At 43.1% G+C, this 26,668-nt stretch overlaps 1 protein-coding gene across 1 annotated transcript in view; it reads right to left on the reverse strand.

Moving 5' to 3' along the window:
• The window catches only part of MPZ (myelin protein zero), a 55,526-nt gene extending 37,242 nt beyond the window's left edge, over positions 1-18,284 (reverse strand). The window contains exon 1 of the mRNA XM_078670039.1: positions 18,136-18,284. Within this exon, the coding sequence (XP_078526165.1) occupies positions 18,136-18,202 (67 nt within the window). The 5' untranslated portion in view covers positions 18,203-18,284. The remainder of the gene's footprint in view (positions 1-18,135) is intronic.
• Positions 18,285-26,668: the final 8,384 nt, after the last annotated feature.

A 26,668-nucleotide genomic window follows, 5' to 3' on the forward strand; every position in this document is an offset into this window, starting at 1 on the left:
AGGGCACCAGATTTGTGAGGAGACCTTCATGAAAAACAAAGGAGAAATGTTACTTACAACTCAAGGTTACCTGAAGAAGTTTTAAAAACAAACCTGTATATATATGCTTCCAAGAGAATGCTTGAGAGCTGGCAGGTGGCGGCTTTAAACATGAACAACAATCTATCACACACCCTACAATGTAAAATGTCAGAAAGTAAAGTGAATTCCTCTTCTGCATCACTGGGGTTGTTGCTAGAACCACTCCTTCCTTTCTATGCTTGCTTGAACGGTTCTCCTGACATGACTCTCCTCCTATGTGTCCACGTACATCTTTCTGGGTACATGACTTGTCAGCCTGCATGACTTCCTTGTGTCCAAACCTCTCAGTTTGAACCCCTGCATGTACTTCTATTGACAACATTCTCGGATTTGTACTCTTTCTCAATCTTCTCGAGATAAAGAGCGTGCTAAGTTCTCTGCACTCAGTGACTGTAACGGCAAGCAGTGTGCATATTTTCCTACATCCATAATTTGGGCTTATGTAAACTGTATATGTCCAGTTACATCACTTTCTACTCCACGGAACAGTGCATTTCTTACTGTGCCTGGCTCAAGCATGTTAGTTTCTGGTTTAAGAAAACTGGTTTGCCTGAATATTGGGACGCACCGGAAAATTTACCCCAAAATGCTAAAAAAGTACTAAAAACTGTTTTTGGGGGTTATATTGCACATAATCTGGCTAACGAGCATAAGGGTGGAACATTAACTAACAAATTCTTGACTTTCAAGGATAGTCCTTGTTTTGAGAGTTTTCTTGATGAAATCGAACCACCCATAGCCAAAAGTTTATTTATGAAATTCAGGTATGGCAATCTTATGCATAACTCAACTTTGACCAGATGGGCCGGGGAAGGTAATGCTGAGCATAATGCTGAGCAAAATGCTATAATACCAAGCGATGTTTGCACTATGTGCTCGGACAACTCTAAGGAAGACGATCAACATATTCTATTTTTTTGTTCGGCCTATGTGTCAGCAATGAGAAAATGGATCAAGCCTCTATGTAATCTTCATGGTGTAAGAACTTGCAGGGAGGCTCTTAGAATCGTCAAATCTGACACTAGGAGAACGATTGTTTTTTGTATTAGTAGATTTCTACTTTCCATAAAATTTATTCGCGAAAGGAATGGTTGTAAACTGTAAAACTGTTGTAGTATTCATGATATCTTGACCTCAATATCCCTTATGAATATGTTCTAAACTATGTAATTTATAGTTCATCATATTATATGACTCCTATCTCTCCTCCGCTGTGCATTTTATATCGTGTATAGATTTTATAGCAAGCAAATGTGAAAATGATTTTATTATGTATTGATGATTCATGTATCTTTTATGGCCCAAACGGTGCCAAAATAAAGATGAAATTGAATAGTGTGCCTCTTGACATAATATTCTAAGTCCATTTTTGCAGTTTATTTAAACTGTATATATCTGGTGACATCACTTCCTATACCAGGTTTCTGCTGCCGACACTTCAGCCTCTGTGTATATGCACAGGTTTCTGCAGGCATAAGTGCCTTCTAGGTTTCTGCAACATTTCCGCCTCTGTGCACATGCACAGGTTTCTACAGGCATAAGTGCCTTCTAGGTTTCTGCAACATTTCCGCCTCTGTGCACGTGCACATGTTTCTGCAGGCATAAGTGCCTTCTAGGTTTCTGCAACATTTCCGCCTCTGTGCACATGCACAGGTTTCCGCAGGCATAAGTGCCTTCTAGGTTTCTGCAACATTTCCCCCTCTGTGCACATGCACAGGTTTCTGCAGGCATAACTGCCTTCTAGGTTTCTGCAACATGTCCGCCTCTGTGCACATGCACAGGTTTCTGCAGGCATAAGTGCCTTCTAGGTTTCTGCAACATTTCCGCCTCTGTGCACATGCACAGGTTTCTGCAGGCATAAGTACCTTCTAGGTTTCTGCAACATTTCCGCCTCTGTGCACATGCACAGATTTCTACAGGCATAAGTGCCTTCTAGGTTTCTGCAACATTTCCGCCTCTGTGCACGTGCACATGTTTCTGCAGGCATAAGTGCCTTCTAGGTTTCTGCAACATTTCCGCCTCTGTGCACATGCACAGGTTTCCGCAGGCATAAGTGCCTTCTAGGTTTCTGCAACATTTCCCCCTCTGTGCACATGCACAGGTTTCTGCAGGCATAACTGCCTTCTAGGTTTCTGAAACATGTCCGCCTCTGTGCACATGCACAGGTTTCTGCAGGCATAAGTGCCTTCTAGGTTTCTGCAACATTTCCGCCTCTGTGCACATGCACAGGTTTCTGCAGGCATAACTGCCTTCTAGGTTTCTGCAACATTTCCACCTCTCTGCACATGCACAGGTTTCTGCAGGCATAAGTGCCTTGTAGGTTTCTGCAACATTTCCGCCTCTGTGCACATGCACAGGTTTCTGCAGGCATAAGTGCCTTCTAGGTTTCTGCAACATTTCCGCCTCTGTTTACATGCACAGGTTTCTGCAGGCATAAGTGCCTTCTAGGTTTCTGCAACAATTCTGCCTCTGTTTACATGCACAGGTTTCTGCAGGCATAAGTGCCTTCTAGGTTTCTGCAACATTTCTGCCTCTGTTTACATGCACAGGTTTCTGCAGGCATAAGTGCCTTCTAGGTTTCTGCAACATTTCTGCCTCTGTGAACATGCACAGGTTTCTGCATGCATAAGTGCCTTCTAGGTTTCTGCAACATTTCCGTCTCTGTGAACATGCACAGGTTTCTGCAGGCATAAGTGCCTTCTAGGTTTCTGCAACATTTCCGCCTCTGTGAACATGCACAAGTTTCTGCAGGCATAAGTGCCTTTTAGGTTTCTGCAACATTTCCGCCTCTGTGTACATGCACAGGTTTCTGCAGGCATAAGTACCTTCTAGGTTTCTGCAACATTTCCGCCTCTGTGCACATGCACAGGTTTCTGCAGGCATACGTGCCTTCTACGTTTCTGCAACATTTCCGCCTCTGTGAACATGCACAGGTTTCTGCAGGCATAAGTGCCTTCTACGTTTCTGCAACATTTCCGCCTCTGTGAACATGCACAGGTTTCTGCAGGCATAAGTGCCTTCTAGGTTTCTGCAACATTTCCGCCTCTGTGTACATGCACAGGTTTCTGCAGGCATAAGTACCTTCTAGGTTTCTGCAACATTTCCGCCTCTGTGCACATGCACAGGTTTCTGCAGGCATAAGTACCTTCTAGGTTTCTGCAACATTTCCGCCTCTGTGTACATGCACAGGTTTCTGCAGGCATAAGTACCTTCTAGGTTTCTGCAACATTTCCGCCTCTGTGCACATGCACAGGTTTCTGCAGGCATAAGTACCTTCTAGGTTTCTGCAACATTTCCGCCTCTGTGCACATGCACAGGTTTTTGCAGGCATACCTGCAAAATAGAATAAACAGCAACCCTGCCAGAGTGTATATTGCAGCCCCACAAGGGATCCTTTGTTTTAAATAAAGGTGACAAAAATAAACATCAGAGCCAGGTACACATCACACCATTTTCATTTTGTTATTTCTTGTTTATTTGTTAATCTGTTTAGATATTTTCAAGTAGCCTGGGTCACGATCTGATCCCTATGCTGTATTAAATAAAAGGAGGAAAAAACAACCTCTCATAAGATAAATTTACAATGTATATACATGTCCCATACACTACCAGGCAACCATACTAGAGTCACACTCACTTTCACACTGATAAAACCAATCACATCCACAAACATTTATACATTACACTCATACTGCTACAGCCAAGCCTGCAGTAAAGGTGAAATTTAGCTGCATAAGCACAAATGAGACTGTGGAGGCAAGATGCTTAGGAGGAGATGGCTAACAAAGGCTACGCTTCTTCCATCCACAGCCACCACGCCAACGCGTGTTTCGGTGTAGGGCCTATTCAGGCCACACCTTCTTCAGGGCGAAGATGTACCATGGGGTTAGGGACTCACAAACAAGAATAAATTAACGAAGGGAGTATAGCGATGACAAGGAGGCCGTTCAAATGGCTTAATTCAGGGGTTTCTGTAATTATGGTACTCTTTCATGTATCGAGGAGCACGTTCAGTAATGATGCGTCAAATATCGAATAGCTCCAGCCGGAGCTCCGATTCGTCAGGTCAAAGATGCACGATGGATGCTATCCTTTACTGTCATCAACGATAATCTACCCGACTCTTGAGAAATCTTGTTTGCCGTTTCTGCAAATCCAGCTAAAGGCCCCCACTGAGTGAATATATTTTGCCCTGACCCTACAGGACCTCCGGCTGGAGTTTTCTGAGTCTCTATGGGTGCATATTGAGTTCCCATTAGCACACACAAGATCGCGATATATTAAGGCATCCATCGTGCTATCCTATCTTTGACCTGACGAATCGGAGCTCCGGCTGGAGCTATTCGATATTTGACGCATCATTACTGAACGTGCTCCTCGATACATGAAAGTGTACCATAATTACAGAAACCCCTGAATTAAGCCATTTGAACGGCCTCCTTGTCATCGCTATACTCCCTTCGTTAATGCTATCGCCCTATTAGCAAGCTGTCGCTAATTGATGTTAGCGACAGCTTTTAGGCGATAGCGAGCGTTTTTGGGGCCCGCTTTGCATGTCAGCAATGTTTATCGCTAATGACATGCAAAGTGGACGTACCCAACCAGTTAGCGACTGAAAGCAGTCGCTAACGTCGCTATCGCCTATTAGCAAGGCAGGCATAGCGATGGAAATATTCGCACTAAGCTATTATAGCATTAAAGCGGCGATAATTGCCTATCGCCCTGCTTGATAATATGCCCCAACATCCTTTGTGTATCTGCACCTTCACGGATTTCTAGTGTTAGTTATAATTAAGTCACCTCTTACTACCATGTTGAATGATGACCTGGGAACCTTTAAAAGGCTTTGGTTTGGTTCTTGACACTCAAACATGCATACATTGTCCTACCACGAAGAGGCAACAGTGGCCAGTCTGTATGGGTCCTCGGTAAAGCCCGAATGTGCTTTCCTCGGCCCCCACTGCAAGTGTCCGAGACCCGTCCGTAGGAGGCTCTTATGAAGTGATTCCAGCCACGACTCGCTTCAAGCACCCGCATGACTTGGACCTGTGTCAAAATATGACTCGCCCAACGCGCTGTGAATAGCAACTCTGTGCCTCGGTCTAACAATGGCGCTGAAGTGCCCCTTTATTCTTCCCACTTGACATACATTCCAAATGCTCAGTCCTTGTGTGCTCTGGGTGTGCCATGTCTACCGTGTTCCTCACCCACAATCTGACATCTTCACCTTTTCATGGCCTGAACATATCTCACAGTTTTAATCTGTGTGGAACATTTTATTTCTAATGCCTTTCAATTGTAGATTATTTACAATAACATTGTTACATAAATTGGAAGTGCTGCCTCAGAAAGCAGTTCTAGACTTATTACAGCTAAATCATGAATGTTTAGTTCTGGCTCAGAGTGTTGGTTACAATTTATCATGATAAAAGCACTGCTGTTATCAGTGGCATTACAAGTACATTTACTTGCCACTATCAGGAAGCTTCCTACTAGGGCTTGGGGCTAGCAAAGGAGGTATCTGAACTCCATGCTTTGGAATGAACATTATGGGCTATAATAAAGTAAGTGCAGTCTACTGTCTTGTTTTCGTCTGTCAGATTCTTTCTGACAGTGGTGAGTTTTTGGATACCGAGGCAGTAGCCTCATTACTCCACATTCATTTTGAATTTTCTAGTCGCTGTTTAGGTTGTCTTATTGATGAGTGACGCTTTGTCACAGTTAAGGTTGTATCACAGGGTCAGCTCAGTGATTAAAGTAAGTGCCCCAGCGTGCAACGGGCCATGTGCACCCACTCCCTCTCCCCCATGCAATGCGGCATTACAGAAGGAACCACAGTCGCTCCTGCAGCCCCTTCTGTCATACAGACTGCACCAATGAGATCCTAACGGTAATGCCCTCATTTGCCTAAGGGCGTGGCTCCATAAGAAGAGAGACTATGTTGCCTCCGCGACTGCGCCATATTACAGGCACATAGAAAATGAGACACTGACTGTGCACAGCATAGAGGTGTCATATAGTCAGCGCCCCCACCAGGACACCTGTTGCAAAGTGGCAAATGGGCTACCAGGGTGCCAACAGGGATCTTCCTGCATGCAGATGTAGTCACTCACTGCACCCGCCCGCAGGGGGATCTCCGTGAAAATCAGTGGAAGGCACACCCGCAGCTTCAAGAAGCCAGTCCACCGCTCACTAATGCACTGAGTAGTAGTAGTACAAAATGTTATTGCATTTATCACAATGATTACACTAAATAGTAAGTGGTTGTCCCACACTTGTCAAAGTGAGCTTTTAAAGCGAGATTTTAAGAAACTGTATTTGTAAAACATACTTAAATATAATTACTTAACATTTTATAAATTAAATTAAAAAATGTTGTTGATATAATAATGCAACCGATATTATTAAAATTAAAACAGTATTTAACCGCTTCAGAAATTAATCCTATACTAGTGCCCTTCAAAATGGTGCACTCCATAGGGGCAGAAGTTTCAGGCAAATGCGCAATAGGTGAGTAAGGGGTTCTTTCCTCTTTATAGCCTCAGAGATAACATGCCTTCAGGGACGGCCTTAGGCATGTGCAAGCTGTGCACCTGCACAGGGCCGCCAAACCCCAGGCCACCACGCCAATATATATCCTTAATAAAATAATCCTCTGAGGATGGATACATATTTGAGTGGCGGCCCCTGGCAGGGATTTGGTGGCCTCGGGCTCTGTTCCACTTCCAAACACCCTGACCCCACCGGCCCGGACCCCCTCTTCCAGGGCCCCCTACCTACGCTCCCTGCCCAGGGCCGCCATGAGCCTAGAGCCGCACCTGATGCCTTCTTTCCCCTGTAGAGTCTGCCGCCAAGACCCCTCAAGTTCGATGATAGGGACGTATAGCAGTCTAAATCTTAAATACTTCCTTTGTATCGCACCTTTCAAGTTGGAATTGATATAATCCTGATGAGGCAGTAAATAGGATTCGTATAGCAGATCCATATGCTTTTATTTTCCAAACAAGATTATTTCTTTCTCGTTTTGAATGAGAGTTAAGGCCTTCCTTGTTACACGCTTCTGTAGAGATCAACTCAGTTTAGCAAAACTCTCAAAGTCTCCTAAGTTGTGTGCTTTTATCACCTTGTTTAAAGAAGAACAATTCAGTTCCATGACATTGTTTGAAATGTTCTTGAGTGCTAGATAAATCAGAGATTTTACGATGGTGGGATCTGCATTTGTACAGTCGCCCAAATCATAGTAGCACCAATATGGAGTGATGAGAATGATTTTAGATTCAATTCCAGCCTGATGACAGAGGGAGGGATAGCGGATTGAAGATGTAAAAGTTGACGAATATTCTCTATATAGGATTTCTCAAGTTCGATGACCGTCTTCCTATTCAAAACATAAAGTAGACACGGCATGAGGTTCCTTCTTGTTGTTGCTGTGTTGAGGTGCCAACTTCTGCAGGTATACAGGGTCTTGGTGAATGAATATTAAGGCACATTCTGGCTGCCTGGCTCTGGTGTTTGGAGTCTGGTAATGAGTTTTTGGGAGATAATGGAGTAGATAATATTACAAGACTGGCTGTGTGACAGGATGAAGACTTTTGTCGATTAAACATTGTGGTCAATGTGTAGAAGAGGGAGAATGTTTCATAGAAGAAACACCTGATTCTTGACATCCTTTGAACCTGCATTGACTTGATGGGACAGAATTATGATCTATGTCAGAGAGAACTGCCAGGAAACTTGCTTTTGGTGAGGCAGATGATGGGTGAGGGGTAAGATCATCAGAGCCGAGGGCGAGTCACAGTGTGTGGGTCAGTTTAGGTGTCTGTGAATAAGGAAATCTGGGTCTTGGCAGCAAACTGCACACAAAGCATTCCTTTATCCCCTTCATCCAATTTATATAGAGCAAAGTCTGCCTATGGCATTGTGCTTAGAACCAATCTTCTAAATAACAGATGTCTTCTCTTTTTTCTCTGCAGCCTTCCACATTGAGTAAATCCATTTCTTTTCAGAATCATAATCCTAACCTGACTATGCTCCATGTGCCATTGATCCGCCGTAGTGTAATGGAAGCCTTCTACTTCTCAGCCTGAGCTTTCATCACTTACCCATGAACAATGTTTCCTCGGATGTGGAAAGGACCAAGAGTTGTCATAGATGGACCTGGAAAACTAAAACAATATTCTGCCTAATGGCCTGAATCTTAAATCACTTCACTACTAATATCACCAAAATGTAGCTTGAACGCGATCTTGCACCCACAAATCAACCCAGAGACCAGAAGCTCTACCACCATCTAAGGCAAAGTGCAAATCTGCTTCTGTAAATTATAAATGTAGTCAATTTTTCCTTATGGCATAACACCATACGAATCAGATTAAACCTCAAGCTACCGAACAAGCTCACGACTGTTAAGCCATTCTGCCTATGTCTGATGAGTCTTACTGTGCCAGACTCTCTAGTTATAGCCGTTTCACTGCAGTGCTGGTTAAACTACTCAGCAGTACCAAACTCTTAGTCCTTTCATCTTCAACCCAAATCTGCTTCCCCTACCCTGCCAGTGTCCAAGGCTTTAATATTAACTCCTCACACCAGAAATTAGATAGTCATGAAACTAAACCCACTTATCACCAGTGGTTTACCTTAGTCAGCACCAAGTTGTTTGGGATAGCATTTACAAAGACTGACCCATATATACTGAAACTCATCTTTGGTACCATGGGAGGTCCTTGCCGTAAATACGGATGAAGTTGCCCATGAGCTAGTTAATCTTCATTCACAATTTTTCAAAGTGTGTGCCTGACAAATACCGAATACGATTATAGTACTGCACAGAGCTTAGCACACAAGACCAAACTCTTACCTTAAGGGCCACATTGCAAGCAAATGCTTTCACTTCCAAGACTGCAGCAGCATATCCCCCAGTTGTCTATTCCTTTCATCTTACTAGATAAATGTTGCTGGCTAGTATGATATTGAAGGCATGTCTCGAACAGTGGAATTATTCAATCCTTAGTACTTAAGAGATTTCACAACTCTTGCATGGTAACAAAGCCAGAAGACAACCAATTAACTAACTATGGCTGCATGTGTGAAGTCCACTTCAATTTCTTTCACTATTGTCAAATGTGGAAATGCACTGTGCTGACTTAGTGCTATAATACGTACGCATTTCAAGGTTTTCCTCCTTGTCCCGTGTAAGTACATGCTTCCAGCTCTTCTTTGTTGTCAATGAAATTAGGGATTTAGACGCTGATACTACAAATGACACTGCTTTAGATGACTGTCTTCATTAAGACCTTTTGAAGGTGACTTCAAGAGTGTGGCTACATTTTTCTATGGATTGTTTGGTCTTCCTGAAAACCTTATGATGATAGACTGGAGGAGATTTTCCCCTGACAAAGTTTTTGTTTGATACAGAATGTTAACTCAGCATTGCAGTCCATCATTCTTACTCTCACTGCAGCAGTGGAGAACAGACCTAGCACATTCAAATGAGTCTCCGCCCGCTCCAGAGTCGGTCCAGTCTTGACTGCTAAGCTCTACTCCTTCTTCAGTCAACAGTACACCATCCCAAACAGGTTTCATCGTTGATGGGCCTGTGCCTCATCAGTAAGACTATAATGAATGTCAGTAAAATGGAAGTACCCTTTGATAATCTGGAATATGAAGAAATTCGATATTAGAACAGCATTCCTGGACTAAATCGTTTGCAAGACCCAATGATTTTCTCAGCAAGATTCCAGGGATTCAAAAGATCCCAAGAGCCAGGTTGTTTAGGGTCAAACTATTAACAAATTAGATTAGATATTACTTGAACACAACTCTATATAATTCCATTCGAGGACATGCGAGGTGTTTCAACTACGAAATATGTCTTGCGGACAAGGTATGAAAGATAAAATGTTTTTATTGCGTGTAAACTTTGTATGGCATTTGTAAACATTGAACCAGATACAACTCGAACCACCAACAGTTCTGAGGGATAGCCAGAACATGAATCCCCCCAAAAGGTGATCATTTTATGACGTGGCCAATTTTGAAGAGTTAATCCAGAAGCCATTATTTGGCGTAGGAACATAGATGCCTTTAACACAAAATTGATTCTAATCAATGAGGCAAACTATGTGTTCGTTTTTTCCTTTGAAATAACCGGAGCACAAAAAAGCATTAGTAATGTTCAGTCTAAAAACAGTTATGGCCACCTCTCTAAATTCGTCTCCCTTTTGGATTTATTTACTGTTTAGTTATGCCACAAATATTTAAAATGCCAGATGAAAATAGAACATGCAACAGGTGGACCACTGGTTCAACCACTGACAAATGTGTTGGCCCACACAGAAGGAGATATCATTCCTTTCTAGTGTGGGTCAGTGAGTAGCTGAATATTCTGTGCACGCGACACAAGGAGGTCAGAAAATTATCATCCATATCTCTCTGTAAACTGCTTCAGTGGTCCTCACTAGGCTGCGGAGACTTGTTCAGTTTGATATTGTCTTCATGTCATTATTGTTTCTTCGCATTCCATGATTCGTGAAAACGTGGCTAACTATAACAAATAAATGGCTAACGTCCTCAATGTCCTTTTTGCCTAATTTGAAAGGTAAATTAAAGTCTCTTGAAGTTATGTTATCATGCATTATTTGCCACAAGAATTTCATCCCGCAAGTGACATGGTACATACAAGGTATGCCTATCTTGCCCTTATAATTCAACATCAGCTAAGAGAAAGTTATGTATGCAGATGTGAGAAATGAGAGGACAGGGAAGGGAAACAAGTAAAAAATGTGGATAAGGATTTTTTAAGGAGCACGTTTTTAGAGGCTAATGGGTAAAGAGCCTAGCTTCCTTCCAAAACTGATAATTTAATCAAGAGGACATTTTCCGAAGAAGATTGACAATGGAAAGAATTAGAGCCTCAATATGCATAATTAAGAATGTAAACCTTCATCTGTGCTTAGCCGATGCAAGGATGAACGTGTAGGATTAACTTGGCCGTTTAAGGTTAGGATTTGCTGCAGAGAAACCCCCGTTTTCTGTATGTTTTGTTTCAACGGATGTATGTATTTATGTATGTATATGTGATATCTTTGTAGACTGAACCTCTCCAAAATGCAGATGAGTGCTGTACAGGGTTAAATGCAAGAATACGTGATGAAAATGTGATTTCTTCTACGATTTCTTCTTTGAGGTAATACATTTTGACCGCCCTTTAGATGGCCGCAGTCTTTTCTCTAGTTTTTCTTGTAAATTCTTGTATTTTTCTGTTGTAGGTCACAAAGTTGTGACTTTATATCTTATCCTTAGTACTGATTACCAAAATATCATCACGGTATGTGTACCTAGATAGGGAACTGTAGATGTAATGTGTTTGTCTCCACATCTTTTGTGGTACAAGAATATCACAACCAAAATATTGACCAACAGAAATATAGTGTCCTAAATACTGTTTACAAAACAATCACCCCATTGGAGTTAATAATAGAAAATCTACATCCCCAGGGGTGATATTTTGGTAAATGATAATTAGGGCACACCATTTCAGTTGTGAATTCTTTTCACTTATGATATTCAAACAAATAAACCCACAGTCAGTATTCTTGACAATATTTTGCTAGATTGATATCAAAACCACAATAATGTGGTATAACTCCACATTAATTGTTTCACATATCTCAACTGAAGACATGTATTGTGTATGTGTACTAGTTGGCTAAAACATAGCTATTTTCTCTCTGTTCTCTTCTTCTCATGAAGGAAGACCTTCACACATGAAATAGTTGGCGAACATGGCCATGTGTCTTGATGCTAAAACACAAGGTTTCTGTCCTATGCTTTCACAAGGAGTTTGAACATCTTCCTCTGGGCTGTAATTGCTTCTTAGTCATCAGTGTTATTTGGAAGAGGTCATTGGAAAGTATCTATGAAGTAACTGAAATTCTCTTTTATCTTTTAAATTGGTGCTTAGCTGTCACCTGGCCTGTTGTAACCAGGGTGACTTTACCCAGTCCAGGTTTACTAGCCAACGGCGATCGTTGAAGGATCGTGCTTATAATAAAAATGGCAATACAAAGTCCCATCTGCTTCGTGCTGGTGGTTTTTGAACTAAGGTCGGTTGCAGATCACACAAATGAAATGACATCCATTGACCATTAGAGTAAGAGAGGCATGCGGTTACATTACAGGTTGAGTTTACTCGGCAAACGAACTGCTGAATAGCACAGAAACTGGGGATTCACAAACAATACCTTAAATAAAACTATTTATAAATGTTGAGAGAATTGGCCATTACAGCTAAGGGCTAGTTTGGAAGACAATCACAACTAAGAACTTACTAGTTGAAACTTTAAGTACATCCAGTCCCCCCTCTAATGCTCATACCTACCCAACTAGGTTCAGGGAGTGCTAAATTTCACAGTGGGCAAAAAAACATACATTATACAGGTTGTGGGCTATTTACTCTTCGCTTTTCTACTGGTGCGAATTAACTAATAAACAGCTTAGTGAGTTTTTAGATAGGACAGGCATGTTAGCCGCATATTGATAAGATACTTGGATCGATTGGAGTCAGCCATGGAATACTAACAATGGTGCACAACACTGACATTAGGCCCTCTGGCCCTACAATGCATCCATGCGTCTTCATGTCACTGAGGGTGCGTGCTCTACACCAGTTTCTATTTTATTATTGCATTGCTGCACTTGTGTCTTCGATCTCATCATTAAAGCTGTCGGGGTTCACATTTCAGTTGTTGGTCATATGAGAGCCCTGGCTGGAGAAATCTACCTTAACTCACAAATCATCCTTTGGCAACCTTAAACTACACTCATGTACATAGTCACTGCCCAGAGCATACATTTATTTCGTAGCTATGCAGCCTTCATTGCATCACGTCCACCAAGCAGCATTCAGTGTGACATATAAACATTGAGGTCTCCCTTCACCCTACACTTCCTTTCAGCCATTTTTACATTCTGTAACCACACCGGTCCATCCAATGGAGCACTGCCGGGCTTGCATGTGAGACATCCGCTAGGGTATGCCTACATCCTATCAGCCAGCCATCCATGAGAATCCGTGGTCTGATGTAGCAGCAATGAAAGCTTGACCCTGTACACATCTTGCCATTCAAACACCGCCCGTCCTAGGGAAAGGCACTATACAATTGCCACAGTAAACAAGACAATATAAAGAGGGTACTTCCCTACAAAAACACTATAAATATACCACAGTAGAAAAGATAATTTAAACAAGGTACTCTCCTACAAACAACACTATAATTATGCCACCATAGGTGGACAATATAAACCGGGTACTCCCCTACAAAGAAAACTATACGTATGCCATAGTAGAAAAGACAATATAAACAGGTCTCTTCCCTACAAAAAGACACTATAAATATTATGCCACAATGGAAAAGACAATAATAAACGAGGCTCTCCCCTACAAAAGACACTATAAATAATATGCCTCAGTAAAAAAGACAATATAAACAGGATACTCTCCTACAAACAACACTATAATTATGCCACAGTAGCAAGACAATCAAAATAGGCTACTCCCCTACAAATAGAACTATCATTATGCCACAGTAGAAAGACAATATAAACATGGTACTTCCCTACAACAAAATACTATAGATATGCCACAGTAGAAAAGACAATTTAAACAGGGTACTCTCCTACAGACAAACACTATAAATATACAACTGTACAAAAGACAAAATAAACAGGGTACTCCCCTGCAAACAAAACACTATAAATATGCCACAGTAGAAAATACCATTCAAACAGGGTACTCCCATACAAACAAACACTATAAACATGCCACAGTGGAATTGTAATATAAACAGGGTACTCCCCTACAAAACATACCATAAATATTCCACAGTATAAAGACAACCATATAAAAAGGGTAGTTCCCTACAAAAAACACTACACATATAGCACAGTAGAAATGACTAAATAAACAGGGTACTCCCCTACAAAATAAAACACTACAAATATGCCACAGTAGAAAAGACAATTTAAACAGGATACTCCCCTACAAAAACAATATAAATGTGCCACATTAGAAAAGACAATATAAACAGGGCACTCCCCTGCAAAAAAACACTATACATATAATATAGCAGAGTAGAAAAACAATATAAACAAGGTACTCTGCTACAAAAAACACTACAACTATACCCCAGTAGAAAAGACAATCTAAGTATGGTGCACTAACACATGTTCTGTTGTAATCGTGCCACGAAGTTATGTTATGTTATTTTGTGATTGTGTATGTTGCTATATTGTATGTAATGTTATGATACTTTACATTATATTAAATTACGTTGTATATGCCACTGTTTGATTCTTCAGAGGCAAGCTATGTGGCCTTATGACCATGACTGTAGACAAATGGCACTTTACACAAGTCACAATCACCATGGATCTTTTCATTGGCAGGAACACCACTGGTAGACCCGATGTTTCCACTATATAAAAAGGATGCATGTGAGCATCCTAGGAATTGTGCTGACCCCCACACAGAAACCAGTCAGTCTCTGTACACCACACAGAGCTCAGCCAGAGGCTACCCACCACAAAGAGATCAGTCAGTGACTGTCCTCCACACAGAGACCAGTCAGTCTCTGTACACCCCACAGAGCTCAGCCAGAGACTACCCTCCACAAAGAGATCAGTCGTCTCTGTACACCGCACAGAGCTCAGCCAGAGGCTACCCTCCACAAAGAGATCAGTCAGTGACTGTCCTCCACACAGAGACCAGTTAGTCTCTGTACACCGCACAGAGCTCAGCCAGAGGCTACCCTCCACAAAGAGATCAGTCGTCTCTGTACACCGCACAGAGCTCAGCCAGAGGCTACCCTCCACAAAGAGATCAGTCGTCTCTGTACACCCCACAGAGCTCAGCCAGAGGCTACCCTCCACAAAGAGATCAGTCGTCTCTGTACACCGCACAGAGCTCAGCCAGAGGCTACCCTCCACAAAGAGATCAGTCGTCTCTGTACACCACACAGAGCTCAGCCAGAGGCTACCCTCCACAAAGAGATCAGTCAGTGACTGTCCTCCACACAGAGACCAGTTAGTCTCTGTACACCGCACAGAGCTCAGCCAGAGGCTACCCAACACAAAGAGATCAGTCAGTGACTGTCCTCTACTCAGAGATCAGTCGTCTCTGTACACCGCACAGAGCTCAGCCAGAGGCTACCCTCCACACAGACCTCAACCAGAGGCTACCCTCCACTCAGAGATCAGTCAAATGTCTTCTTCGTTCTTTATTGCTGCTGTGTACATTTAAGACATGCCATCTTTCTATGCCCCTGCTTAAGTGACATTGCCTGCTGCAGGGGTTTTAAACACTGGTAATGCCCTCCGTGGAGGGTTATTATCTGCATTTGCTTTTCTGCCACGCAATTGTAGATCTGGGCTGCATAATGAATTAGAAAGACAATATACATCTGCTACAGTAGAGCAGAAAATTCAATATAAACTGGGTACTCCCCTACAAAAAGGCACTATACATATACCACAGTAGAAAAGTCAATATAAACAGGATGCTGTAACCTTAGCCCTAACACATGTTCTGTAGTCATGTCACTACAACTTTATGTTATGTTATTTTGAGATAAGGTATGATGCTACATTGTATGCAATGCCAAAATTGAGAGAGTGCATTCTCAATGAAAATGTGTGTATTTTCAGAACTCAGAAGCTGATGTGTGGAGAACAATGGCTACATTTTCAAAACATATTTAAAGCTGATATTTAAATGATAAATCGTGGTGTTAGGAGACTTATTACTAAAATCATTGTCTTGGTGCCAGGGGCATCGTAGCTATGTCTGTTCTGTATTACCCATACAGAGTCATTCAAAATTGGCAAAGTCTTTTTTTATATTACTGCTGACAACTCTTTCTGATGGACTGAGGTGCTCAATACTAGAAATCTTGCATGGCGGGGCCACTAATGTAATCTTGTCTGATGTGGTCACTATTACATCACTAAAAATAGTACTAGCTCGGGGTGATTTTCATTGAATATAAGTAGCTCTTAGTACACAAAAGGGTGGAAAACCCTGGAATACACGCTGAAAATGTATCCAGCAGGGCTACTCTGGCACCTGCTGTTAGAAGACCACAGCCGTCTCCAGATAACAAAAAGTCTGATAAAAGAAAGTCGCAGGGATAAACAGAACTTTTCCAAGATCACAAAACGTCTTAGATAAGCGGAGCAGCTCCAACTCAAATAAGTCACATTGTAATCCTGGTCCTCTAAGCACTGGACAAGTATATAATTGACATCATAAACTCGATTCTGCATGGGAGAGCAGCATTGCCACATTGTCTCCCATTGACTGGTTTGTCTGTCCTTCATCTTCGACTTCTAGACATACAGCCAGATGCATCAACCTAAAAACCGATCGCAAACGGGCAGATCCTCAGAATCTGCCCCTTTGCGACCTGTATTTTTGCATTTGGGATGCATCATCCCAAATGCAAAAATCGCAATTTAAGGAATCTCTAAATTGAGATTCCTTAAATTGCGATTGCATTTAAGGAATCCCAAATTGAGATTCCTTAAATGCAATGCAACAAAGTAAAAGAATTAGCGATTTCGCTAATAGGGGGAGCAAATTACCATGAAGTTGAACTTCATGGTAATTTGCAAAAACTTTTTAAAAAAATGCACTTTTGTGCATTTTTCAAAGTTTCATGTTGCACACACACATGTCCTTAGGGCATGTGTGTGCGCAACATATGTGCACAAATTCATTTCAGGGGTGCAACAGGGTGTCCTTTGGACACCCCTGCACCCTTGAAATTGCATTCTCAATTTGCAATTCGCTAATTGCTAATCGCAAATTGAGAATGTCTTCCCATCCATTCCTATGGGCCTCTAGGCCCATAGGAATGAGTGAATGGGGAGGCATTCCTTAATTGCGACTCGCAATTTGCGACTCGCAATTAGGGAAAGTGTAGGAATTGTTTTTTTTATAGCGATTCCTACATGCATGGGCTTTTGCGATTCCTAAATAGCGATTCCTTAAAAATCGCTATTTAGGAATCGCAATTCCATCTGTTGATGCATCTGGCTGATAGAGTATTGACGTGGTCGCAATGAGGTGCAGATAAATCAATTGTAGGAACATGTCTAACATTGACTATTAGGACTAGTGAGGAGAACAAACTTTATTTTCGTGTACACCTCGATTTTTTACCTCTTTTCCTTTCCTGGGTTTTCTTCTAATGAAGTTTAAGCCATGGCTTAGTTGCTCCCTTCACAATCACAATAGTTTCTTGCATTTGTTTGTTGGCGCTACAAATGGATGTGGCCTTTTCCTGAGCATTAACTTTAACAAACAATGTCCTCATAACTTTGAAGCATGATAAATTCGTAAGATCTATTTTCCCCCAAAAAATCTTACATGGTGGGAAGAAATCCAGATTTTAGCATGCAACCTCACATGCAGAAAATGTTATGAATCATAGGCAGTAAACGTAGCATTCGCGAAAATTACAAAAAAACAACTTTGATATAAGGACATCAAACCGTGTCCCTTCAGGTCTGGTGCACAGAGCATGTCTAAAGACCACGACGACAAATATTCTGAGCGGACTCACTGTGTGCACTGGCATAACCATGTCCATACCCAATCCTTCCACAATAATTTTACAGTATTATATAGCGCTAACTTGCCCCGATGGTATTGGAGCGCTTTACATGAGCCCGAGTTACATTATACAATGTCACATTATTTTTTTTATTAGAAGTGATTTGACCAGAATTATGGGCTGACCCCGGGACTCGAACTTGTGACACTAGTTCCAAAGTCGGCAGCTCTGACCTTAACGCCACACCCTCTCATGCTCGTCCTGTCCCTCAAATGTAGCACTGGTGAGAATACATGCATTTACTGAAAGGAGGAAGGTGCATCAGTGCAAGAGAGGTGTGGTCCTTTTATTCTGAGCACCACGCGTGGAGCTCTCGCCACACCACCGTTAAAACGTCGCCCCCACTCCCCCCTAAAAGACACTTCGAATAAAGTAGACTTACCCAATACGGACAAAAATATAGCGGCGAGAAGCACACTTTCTGTACCAAGGCTGTTCCTGGAAACCATGCCTGCTGCTGTGGAAAGCAAATCCCTAAATTAAAGAAGAAAGGGGTGAGGACGGGAGGAGGAAAGGATGGAACCCCAGACCCCTCAGTGCAGGACTGAGGGTGGGCCCAGCAGCACAAGGCTTAAAAGAGGGCACCGCCGAAGGCATGTAGGGTCGAGGCAACTCAGAGCCAATCCGTGCCTGGCATTACACGGGTGGGAGCCCGGGCTGAAAAAAAACTAGCGATATTTAGAAAGAGGCATTCTGTTTTCTGGTCCAAAATGTGTGGTAAACATTTTGTGGTTTAATATTTAGAGACACGGCGAGCTTTGTCTGCTTGGCATTCTCAACAGAGATGTGGGGGATGCAGCAGCCCCCGGTGGAATGCTGCTGAGCACAGAAAAGAAAGAGCGATGAAAGGAGCGAGAGAGAGAGACAGGAAAGAGAAAAGAGAGCTAAAAGAAAGACAATAGGAAGAGAGCGAGTGGAAACAAGAAGGGGTTCAGAAGGACAGCAGAATTAAGGGGAAAAGAAAGGAAAAATAATCTTGAAGAAGGGCGAAAAGGAAGGTCACAGGGGAACAGGAAAATGAGAGAGAGGGAAAGGAGAGTTTAGATGTACATAAGCAGAGGGAAAGGATGGGAGGAGAAGCGACAACTCAGAAGGAAAAGACAGCAGAGAAAAGTAGTGAAGGAGTAAGGAATGAACTACGAGGGAAGGAAAGATGATGACGAGAGGTGAAAAAAGAAGAAAGGGAAAAGTTGTCTGAAGGGAAAAAAGAATAGGAACATGAAAGGAGGAACATGCAAAAAGTAAAGGTGGGAGGAGTGTACAGTACTTGTGGAAAAACAAACATAAAGGAATTAGAGAATGATGGCCCAGGTGAAAAGTAGGCGTTAAAAAATAAATGTTAACGTAAAAACGAAAGAAAAGGAGCAGAAAACACCGAGAGAAAGAGAGATAGAGAAGGAGAGACGACCAGATTGACCGCGGAGAGAGTGTGAGCAATGCCACTATGTAAAACTTTATAATTGGCGGGCCTTAAATCCCAGAACACAAATTTGAGGAAATAATATGAGTTTTGCAAAGCTCAACTAGGGCCAGGGATATGAAAATAATTGGACCATAGGCTTTACATGCAGTTCAAGTAATGCCAGTCCGCCATAATATGGCCCTGCACCTGCAAAAAAAACTTTTTACAATTAACTCTCAGGATTGCGAGGATGAGCAGTCACAGACTCTGAGGGAGGTAGTGAGGGGGCAAGAACTCAACAGTCAAGCCACAGAAAAAAATAACGAATTATTCAGTCCAGTGCTTGCCTTTGTAAAAAAAAACGTTATTGGTTTAAATAAAGGTGTAGCAACACAATAAAAATAAATATTGCGTCCCAAATTAGCCCCAACCCACCTCCAAAATCAATAGGTTGCATGGGTAAACCACCATCCCCACGCTCCGTTTCCATCACTGAGGAAAATCATAGTACGCCCACCACTTGCCCCAGAGTTTCTCACATTTCTGGAGGCAACCCCTGGAAATAAAGATTGGTTCTTCATGCTTGGCACACCAGTCCATGTCGGATCTCCACAACTTCAGACTAGGTGGCCTGGCAACTTCCAGGTACTTGCAATATGTCTTTTTGCCACCAGGGTCACCAGCTCAACCATTGTCCTATTACCCCTCCCACCACCAAAGTCATCCATGAGACCTGAAAGGGCCATCTTCGGGGTCAATGCAACAGTATTGCAGAGACGGTGACACCTACACGGGTCCAGTAACGGGCAATCTCTGGACCCTGCCAGACCCGTTAACCGGTCATGGTATTGACCCAGCGCGTGTCACAGCTATAGATTTTTGTGGAATTGGGTATGGGAAAGTGTGAATCAAATCTGCAGATCGGTAGACATATACATGGAGGACCTGCGCTACACATCGCCCAGCACTGTGACCCCGATGAGTTCCCAATATCGAAAGCCTTCCAATCGCGCAGTGTTGTCCAGCGAATGTCCCTTCCAAAGCAGGGTTTTTTGGGTTAGTTGCCTGTCCTAACCGGTGAATCCGTGGGCTGCCCTCCACAACAGGCACATCACCCTGGTAACTTCTGGAAGGTTGAGGGGGATCAGTTGGTCGTATCACCCTGTTGAGGCCAATTCGTCGGTATATGGAGTCAGTCCACCCACCAGTCAGCCAATCATTGACAACAAGAAGGGGAGACACCCAGTACAGCAGACGGACTTCCACTGCATCCAGGCCCCCGTCATATACTTAGCGCCGGCATTTTGCTTCCATGATGCACGAGGGTTAGCCCGCCAAAGGATCGGAGTATCGCTGCCACCTCAGTGGACCAAGCGTTGGGAATCTGTAGTGGGAAGTTTTGTAGGACGTAAAGAAATCGGGGGAGTATCATCATCTTGATCAGAGCGAAAAGTGCTTATCTTTGTTATAAAAGAAAGTATGTTAATCTCACATCATGACTAAATACTACACAATTCAAAAGAAAAGTAATACAGGGTTATCATATAAGTTGTGTTTATTAGTGAGAAAATACACCCCCCTCTTTCAGTAGTTCTCTCCCGACTAGGGTGAGGATCCTATGTATACAGTCCACAACCCTCTGTGGCTTCGGCATCGCTAGAGCACAGGTGAAGGTAGTGTAAAATACTCCTCCTTGTTCAAATGTGCAACTCAGTTCAATCTCCTTTACCCCCATCAAAAGCCTTACGCGTGTGCTATCGTTTCTCTGGCCCCAGGTGTAGCCTACGCCCCACATTTCCAAACTAGTGAGCCGTTCATCTGTATCTGTGTGGCTGCTGAGGTTCAGGCTCCCTCCATTAGGGCAGCAGGTCCTCTCTTGTGGGGGGCACGGTGGCAGTGGCGACTACCCCTCGGGACAGTATCAATCAATCAATCAATCATATCATTTGTAAAGCGCACTACTCACCCGTGAGGGTCTCAAGGCGCTGGGGTGAGGATGCTGCTACTGCTCGAAAAGCCAGGTCTTGAGGAGTTTTCTGAATTCAAGGGTTGAGACTGTTGAGGCAGACCTGGGAGGCAACCCTCATCTACGGGAGTGGAGGCTTTCCTAGCTGGATGCAGACTAGGGTCCAGATTTGGCAAATGCAGCCTCCAGGCTGTGTCATCCGTGGTGGTGGCCCTCCAGCAGTGGTGGCCTTTGGAGTAATCAGGGTTTCCTGCACAGTGATGAAGGGGCATCTCTCTGGAGCTGCGTTGGCAGCAAAAGCACAGACCTTTTGAATCCTCAGCAGACTGACCGGCATGACAGTGATCCCTTATCTTTATCAGTCTTAACGTGGCTCACCCAGGAACCATATTGAAAGACTGGGTGGGGCTCATTCAAGGCCCAGGCGTCACTAGTTTCGCTCTCTGGGATAGTCAGCTTTCTCTGAGTGCCCAATATGCCGGTATCATGCTTGGCTTCTTCTCGGGACCGTCTCTTCTTCTGCAGGGCCAGGTGCACTCCTTCATTCTTTCAGCAGTCAGGCTTCTAGGCACCTCAGGCAGACCTTCGGCACCCCCAGAAGAAGTTGCAGACTTCAGGTGATGTCCTCCCACCTCTGGGAGGCTGGCTGTCAGGCAGACACCAGCCCTAGCTACACAGCAGCTCTCTTAGTGCTCTGAGGAGAACTCTGGGGCATATTACCAACAAGTAGCGATAATTATCGCTAAATAGGCTTAGCGACGATTTTTTTATCGCTGCCTATCGCTGGATATGTTAGCGGAGAAAGCATGCTATTAGCAACATTTTTCTCCATTGTGCTAAAAAATCCAGCGATAGCGGCGAAATGCGCGAATATTGCTGAGAATACAGCGATATTCACGCATTAGCGTCGAAATGCTCTTAGCCATGTTATCCACCTCCAATTGGATAACACGGCTAAGAACTGGTCTGGGCAGGTGTTAGTATTTGGAGATATTCGCGCTTAGCGTGAATATTTCCATCGCTACGCCTGCCTTGCTAATAGGCGATAGCGACGTTAGCGACTGCTTTCAGTCGCTAACTGGTTGGGTACGCCCACTTTGCATGTCATTAGCGATAAACATCGCTGACATGCAAAGCGGGCCCCAAACCGCTCGCTATCGCCTTGCTAACAGGGCGATAGAATTATCGCCGCTTAGCGGCCGAAAACGGCAGCTAAAACGGCGATAATTGCCTATCGCCCTGCTTGATAATATGCCCCTCTCTTTCTTGGTCAAGAATAACTTCGGACTGGAACATAGTGGGGTGGTTTGGATCCTACTCTTATACACATTTTCCAGTCAAGGCATGTGGCTCCATTGCTTCAGAATTGATTTGGGTCTATCGTTTTTCAAATGCCACTTCCAGGCTCAAGGAAAAAGCAGGGACCTGCATGAGGAAGGTGAAGGGTCAAGGAGTGCCTGGTAGTGAATTAAAAAGGTACATGAGGTGGTTTGAGACTACCAGCCTTGGTGTTCAAGCGCTGAAATTTAATTGTACCAGCTGCGGTATTCAGAGCAGAGCTTTGGTTACCGGCATGACTCTTTTACAAATTAGTTAAACAAAAAATGGTTCTGTTGGGTAAGACAGATTACTTGAACAATGCTCATAAATGTAGACAAACGAAAGACAGCTCTCTGATACACAATGTACGCTTTGAGGAATAAATGCTCAAAAAACAAAGTCATAAGGTCAATGTGTTATATTGTATAAATTATAACAAATTTCTTCCAAACATATCTGAATTACTGCATTCAAGGATACATTTTTCAATACAAGATAGGACCGTCATAAAAACATGCACATTTTGTGACTTTTTGTGAAGTGGTGCTCAATGGGTGTGGTAACATATACAGTGTGAAGGAATTAATACATATACATATATACAAGATTGATTTCAGCGGCCAGATGCTGATTATTGACCAAGGATTCCTAAGATTGTTGTGAGTATCCTGTTGAGTCTGGGCCTATAAATGTGTCGACGTTTCGACCCTCATGCGCCCCTGTGGGTGGTCGCGGCGGGTCTTTATCAAAACAAGGAAGGATGACAGTTCAGATTAAACAGACGGGGGACCCTCAGTCTGAATCTTTATGGCACAATGGCCCATGGTATCTAAAGTGTAGGTGACGGGGCGCGATCGGCTGCTCTCCGTGTCTGCATAGATCCGTGTCCTGACGTGTCATGGAACTCTTTTACAAATTAAACACTGACCACCACCTTTTAATGTGATACACCCAGAGCGTGGACAGTAGTCCAATGCCCACTATGAGGGCGTGTTTTGTTGCAGCTTCCAGGTCATAGAGCAAGTTCTGAACCTAGCAGTACCGTGGACAGGCTCAGGCCTCTGCGTGCACTATACGTTAGAGTGGCATCAGGGCCAATATAAAATTCAAGATACCAGTTTCCATGCAGGTGTTCGGGGGGTACACCAGTTTACCATTGTGGGGGAAATTCCATTCCCAACACCCTCATTTTCAAAATATATAAAACACCTCTGCACTATTGTTTTTCACTGCCCTACATAGTACATTGTCCTGCCTCCTATAGTGACTGACTTAGTGTGCATTTAGTGGCTCCTTGAACCTTGAACTTTAGCAGCTACAGTGGAGAGGGCGATGTCACTTTGCCTGATGGGTTGGTAAGCTGGGTTCTTTTTATGGATCTCTTCTATATGCAGGTTTGTAGACAAAAGCTCATAAGGCATGCTTTAAAAGAATCCTACGGTAGTGCTTACGGTGCAGTGCAAGGGCTGCTGAATGACCAAAGATCAGAGTGGGAGGCAGATAAATAGAAAGGAGGAAACATGGATAATGGACAGAGATAGGCAAATAAGGTGAGCAGGAGAAAGGTAAAAAAGAAAAAATAGGGAGGGATGAAAAGAAAGACTGATGGTAGATATAATCGTACAAGGAAAAAGGGATACAGAAGGGGAGAAGATAGGAAGGGTAGATGGAAGGAAAGCGAAAAGAAGGGTGAAAGAGACAGATGAAGTAAGGAAGAAACAAAGCAGGAAAGAAAGAAAGAAAGAAGAAAGGGAAGAAAGAAAGATGAATGAAAAGAGCAAAGGGATTAAAAGGTGCTAGGATGGAAGGAAGGGTGATTAACGGAAGGCGAAAGGATGACTTGACTGGAGAAATGATAGATAGATGCAAGGGGGAAAGGATGAATTGCCTGTTGAAAGGATAGATGGAATGTTATGGTGAAAAAAAATGGTGGATGGATGGATGGATGTCTTACCTGTTGTCTGGAGGAAAGGTAAATTGATGATGGAATGGTGAGAAAATGAAAAGATGGATAAAAGGTCGAATAATGGAAGGGTGAAAGAATGGAAATGTTAAAGGAGTGGGTGGATGGAGGAAAGGATTGATGGAAGGATGGATAAGTGGGTAAAAGATGGATGAAGGAATGGATGTGGGAATGGACCAGGAGGTGAAATTGTCAATGTATGAAATGGTGAACAAACGGTGGGATGAAATGAAGGATGAGTGGAAAGGTGAAAAGACTGATCGAAATGTAACAATATGGATGGGTTGATGTAAGGGTGAAAAGGATCTTGGATCTTGGATAGACTGATGGTCCCATTGGAGGTTTGGTCAAAGCGGAGGCTATTTTAACTTTTTGCTTGGATTTGCAGGTTTCAGGGCTCTCAGGAAAATAGGACTCTCTGCCATGCTCGCTCGGACTAATTTTATACCTTCAAGGTACAGGTGGCGTAATGCATGGGGAAAGAAACAAAACAAATAGTGCATTCAGGGGAGTGTGTACAGGGTTAAAGATATAAGCATGAAGAGATTGTGTTTCTCTGCGAAAGATAATCTTAGTAAGAGAGATCGACTAACTGAGTTAGAAAACACCGGAAAGGGAAGATAACAAATGGCACAGTACACATCTCTGGAACACAAAAATCTAACAGACAAGTCAAATAGAATAAACAAAATCAATAAATCTAGTGTTGGTCTTGGCCCTTTCTGGAGGGTCATCCCAATACTTTTTTTGCCATACTCCTCCATTTTTTGCAGATCTAATTTTGCTAGCCTTAGGACTCTGTGCCCTTTACCACTGCTAACCAATGGTAAAGAGCATGTGCTCTCTACTCATTTGAACATGGTAGAATTGGCTTACTCCCAATTGGCATATTTAATTTACTTGTAAATCTCTAGTAAAGTGGTACTCCATGTGCCCAGGGCCTGTTAATAAATGCTACTAATGGGCCTGCAGCAGTGATTGTTGTAGCGTCTTTCCAAGCCCTGGAGCATGTAAATGAAATACGCCACACAGGAGCTGCAGTCAAATACTTCTTAGTTCCTCAGCATACTCTCACACACTGCTCTTTAGCTCATACTTAACATTAACCACACCCTACCACCTCCTGCATGTGATGTAGTTCCTGCTCAGAGTCCACCCAAGAACCACGAGTGTCCTAGTTTGTATACGATCAATATGCAGCAATTGTGCCACCTACTCAGGAAGTCCTTTAAACATGTCTCAGACCGGCCACTGCAGCTTGATTATGCAGTTTTAAATTGCCACTTCAACCTGGCAACATATACCTTGTTCCAGGCCCTTTTATTCATTTTTAATACATATAATTCACCCTTAGGATAGACCCTGGACAGCCCAGAGGGCAGGGTGTATTGTATTAAAATTTGGACTTGTACTTTTAAGTTTTATATATACTGGTAGTGAAAAACTCGAACATTTGTTTCTCAATTCTGTAAACCTACCTCTTCCATATGATAACATTGGCTTACATTATTACATATAATAAGTGATAACTTTCAATTGGGAGCAGGTAGACAGGTTGAGTGTGGTGGCTATAGAATTGCAATAAAATACCCGCTTTAGTTGTCAAGTCATATTTTTTATCACATTTCGGAAAATGCCACTTTTAGGAAGTTGGCATTTTCCCGTCCGAAGCATGTCTGCTGCCTGCATCCTAGGTCAAATGACTAGATGTACTTGGCAGTTGGTCTTTGTGTATTGCTCTAAGATAGTGATAGAAAGGGAAAAGAGGAACTGGCATGATGTGCCACTCTGAGTTAATGAGGGGGAGGAGCTGTCACTTACCACACTTGTACACCATAAAGGCCCTGCCCTGCCTGTTCATATTGACAAAGGGCTTTTACACTTGTCTATTGTGACCCCAGACAATCTGGGGCCAAGGTAGGGAGGCAAGAAATTGCAATGAATTCAGGGGGATGTAAACCTCTAGAAGTGTCTCCTACTTCAAAGTGGGCACCAGGTATAAATAGTGGACCTTAGACCTCAACTTTTCTTATCACTACTGGAGCTGTGGACTCTCTCAGGAAGAAGGAGTGCCCAACTGTGAAATCTGTCCTGCAAACCTGCTCTGCTGCCCACGGACCGCTGTTGCCACACCAGGACTTTTCTGATGTGTGCTGTCCTGCTGAGAACAGCCTGCCTGTTCATCACAGGACTCCACAATATCAAAGGGTCAGTCAGTTGACCTCCTGTTCTGAAGCCACAGGGACACAACAGGCTTCTCTGCG

The sequence above is a fragment of the Lissotriton helveticus genome, chromosome 12 (genome assembly GCF_964261635.1).
Source record: "Lissotriton helveticus chromosome 12, aLisHel1.1, whole genome shotgun sequence".
Lineage (NCBI taxonomy): Eukaryota > Metazoa > Chordata > Amphibia > Caudata > Salamandridae > Lissotriton > Lissotriton helveticus.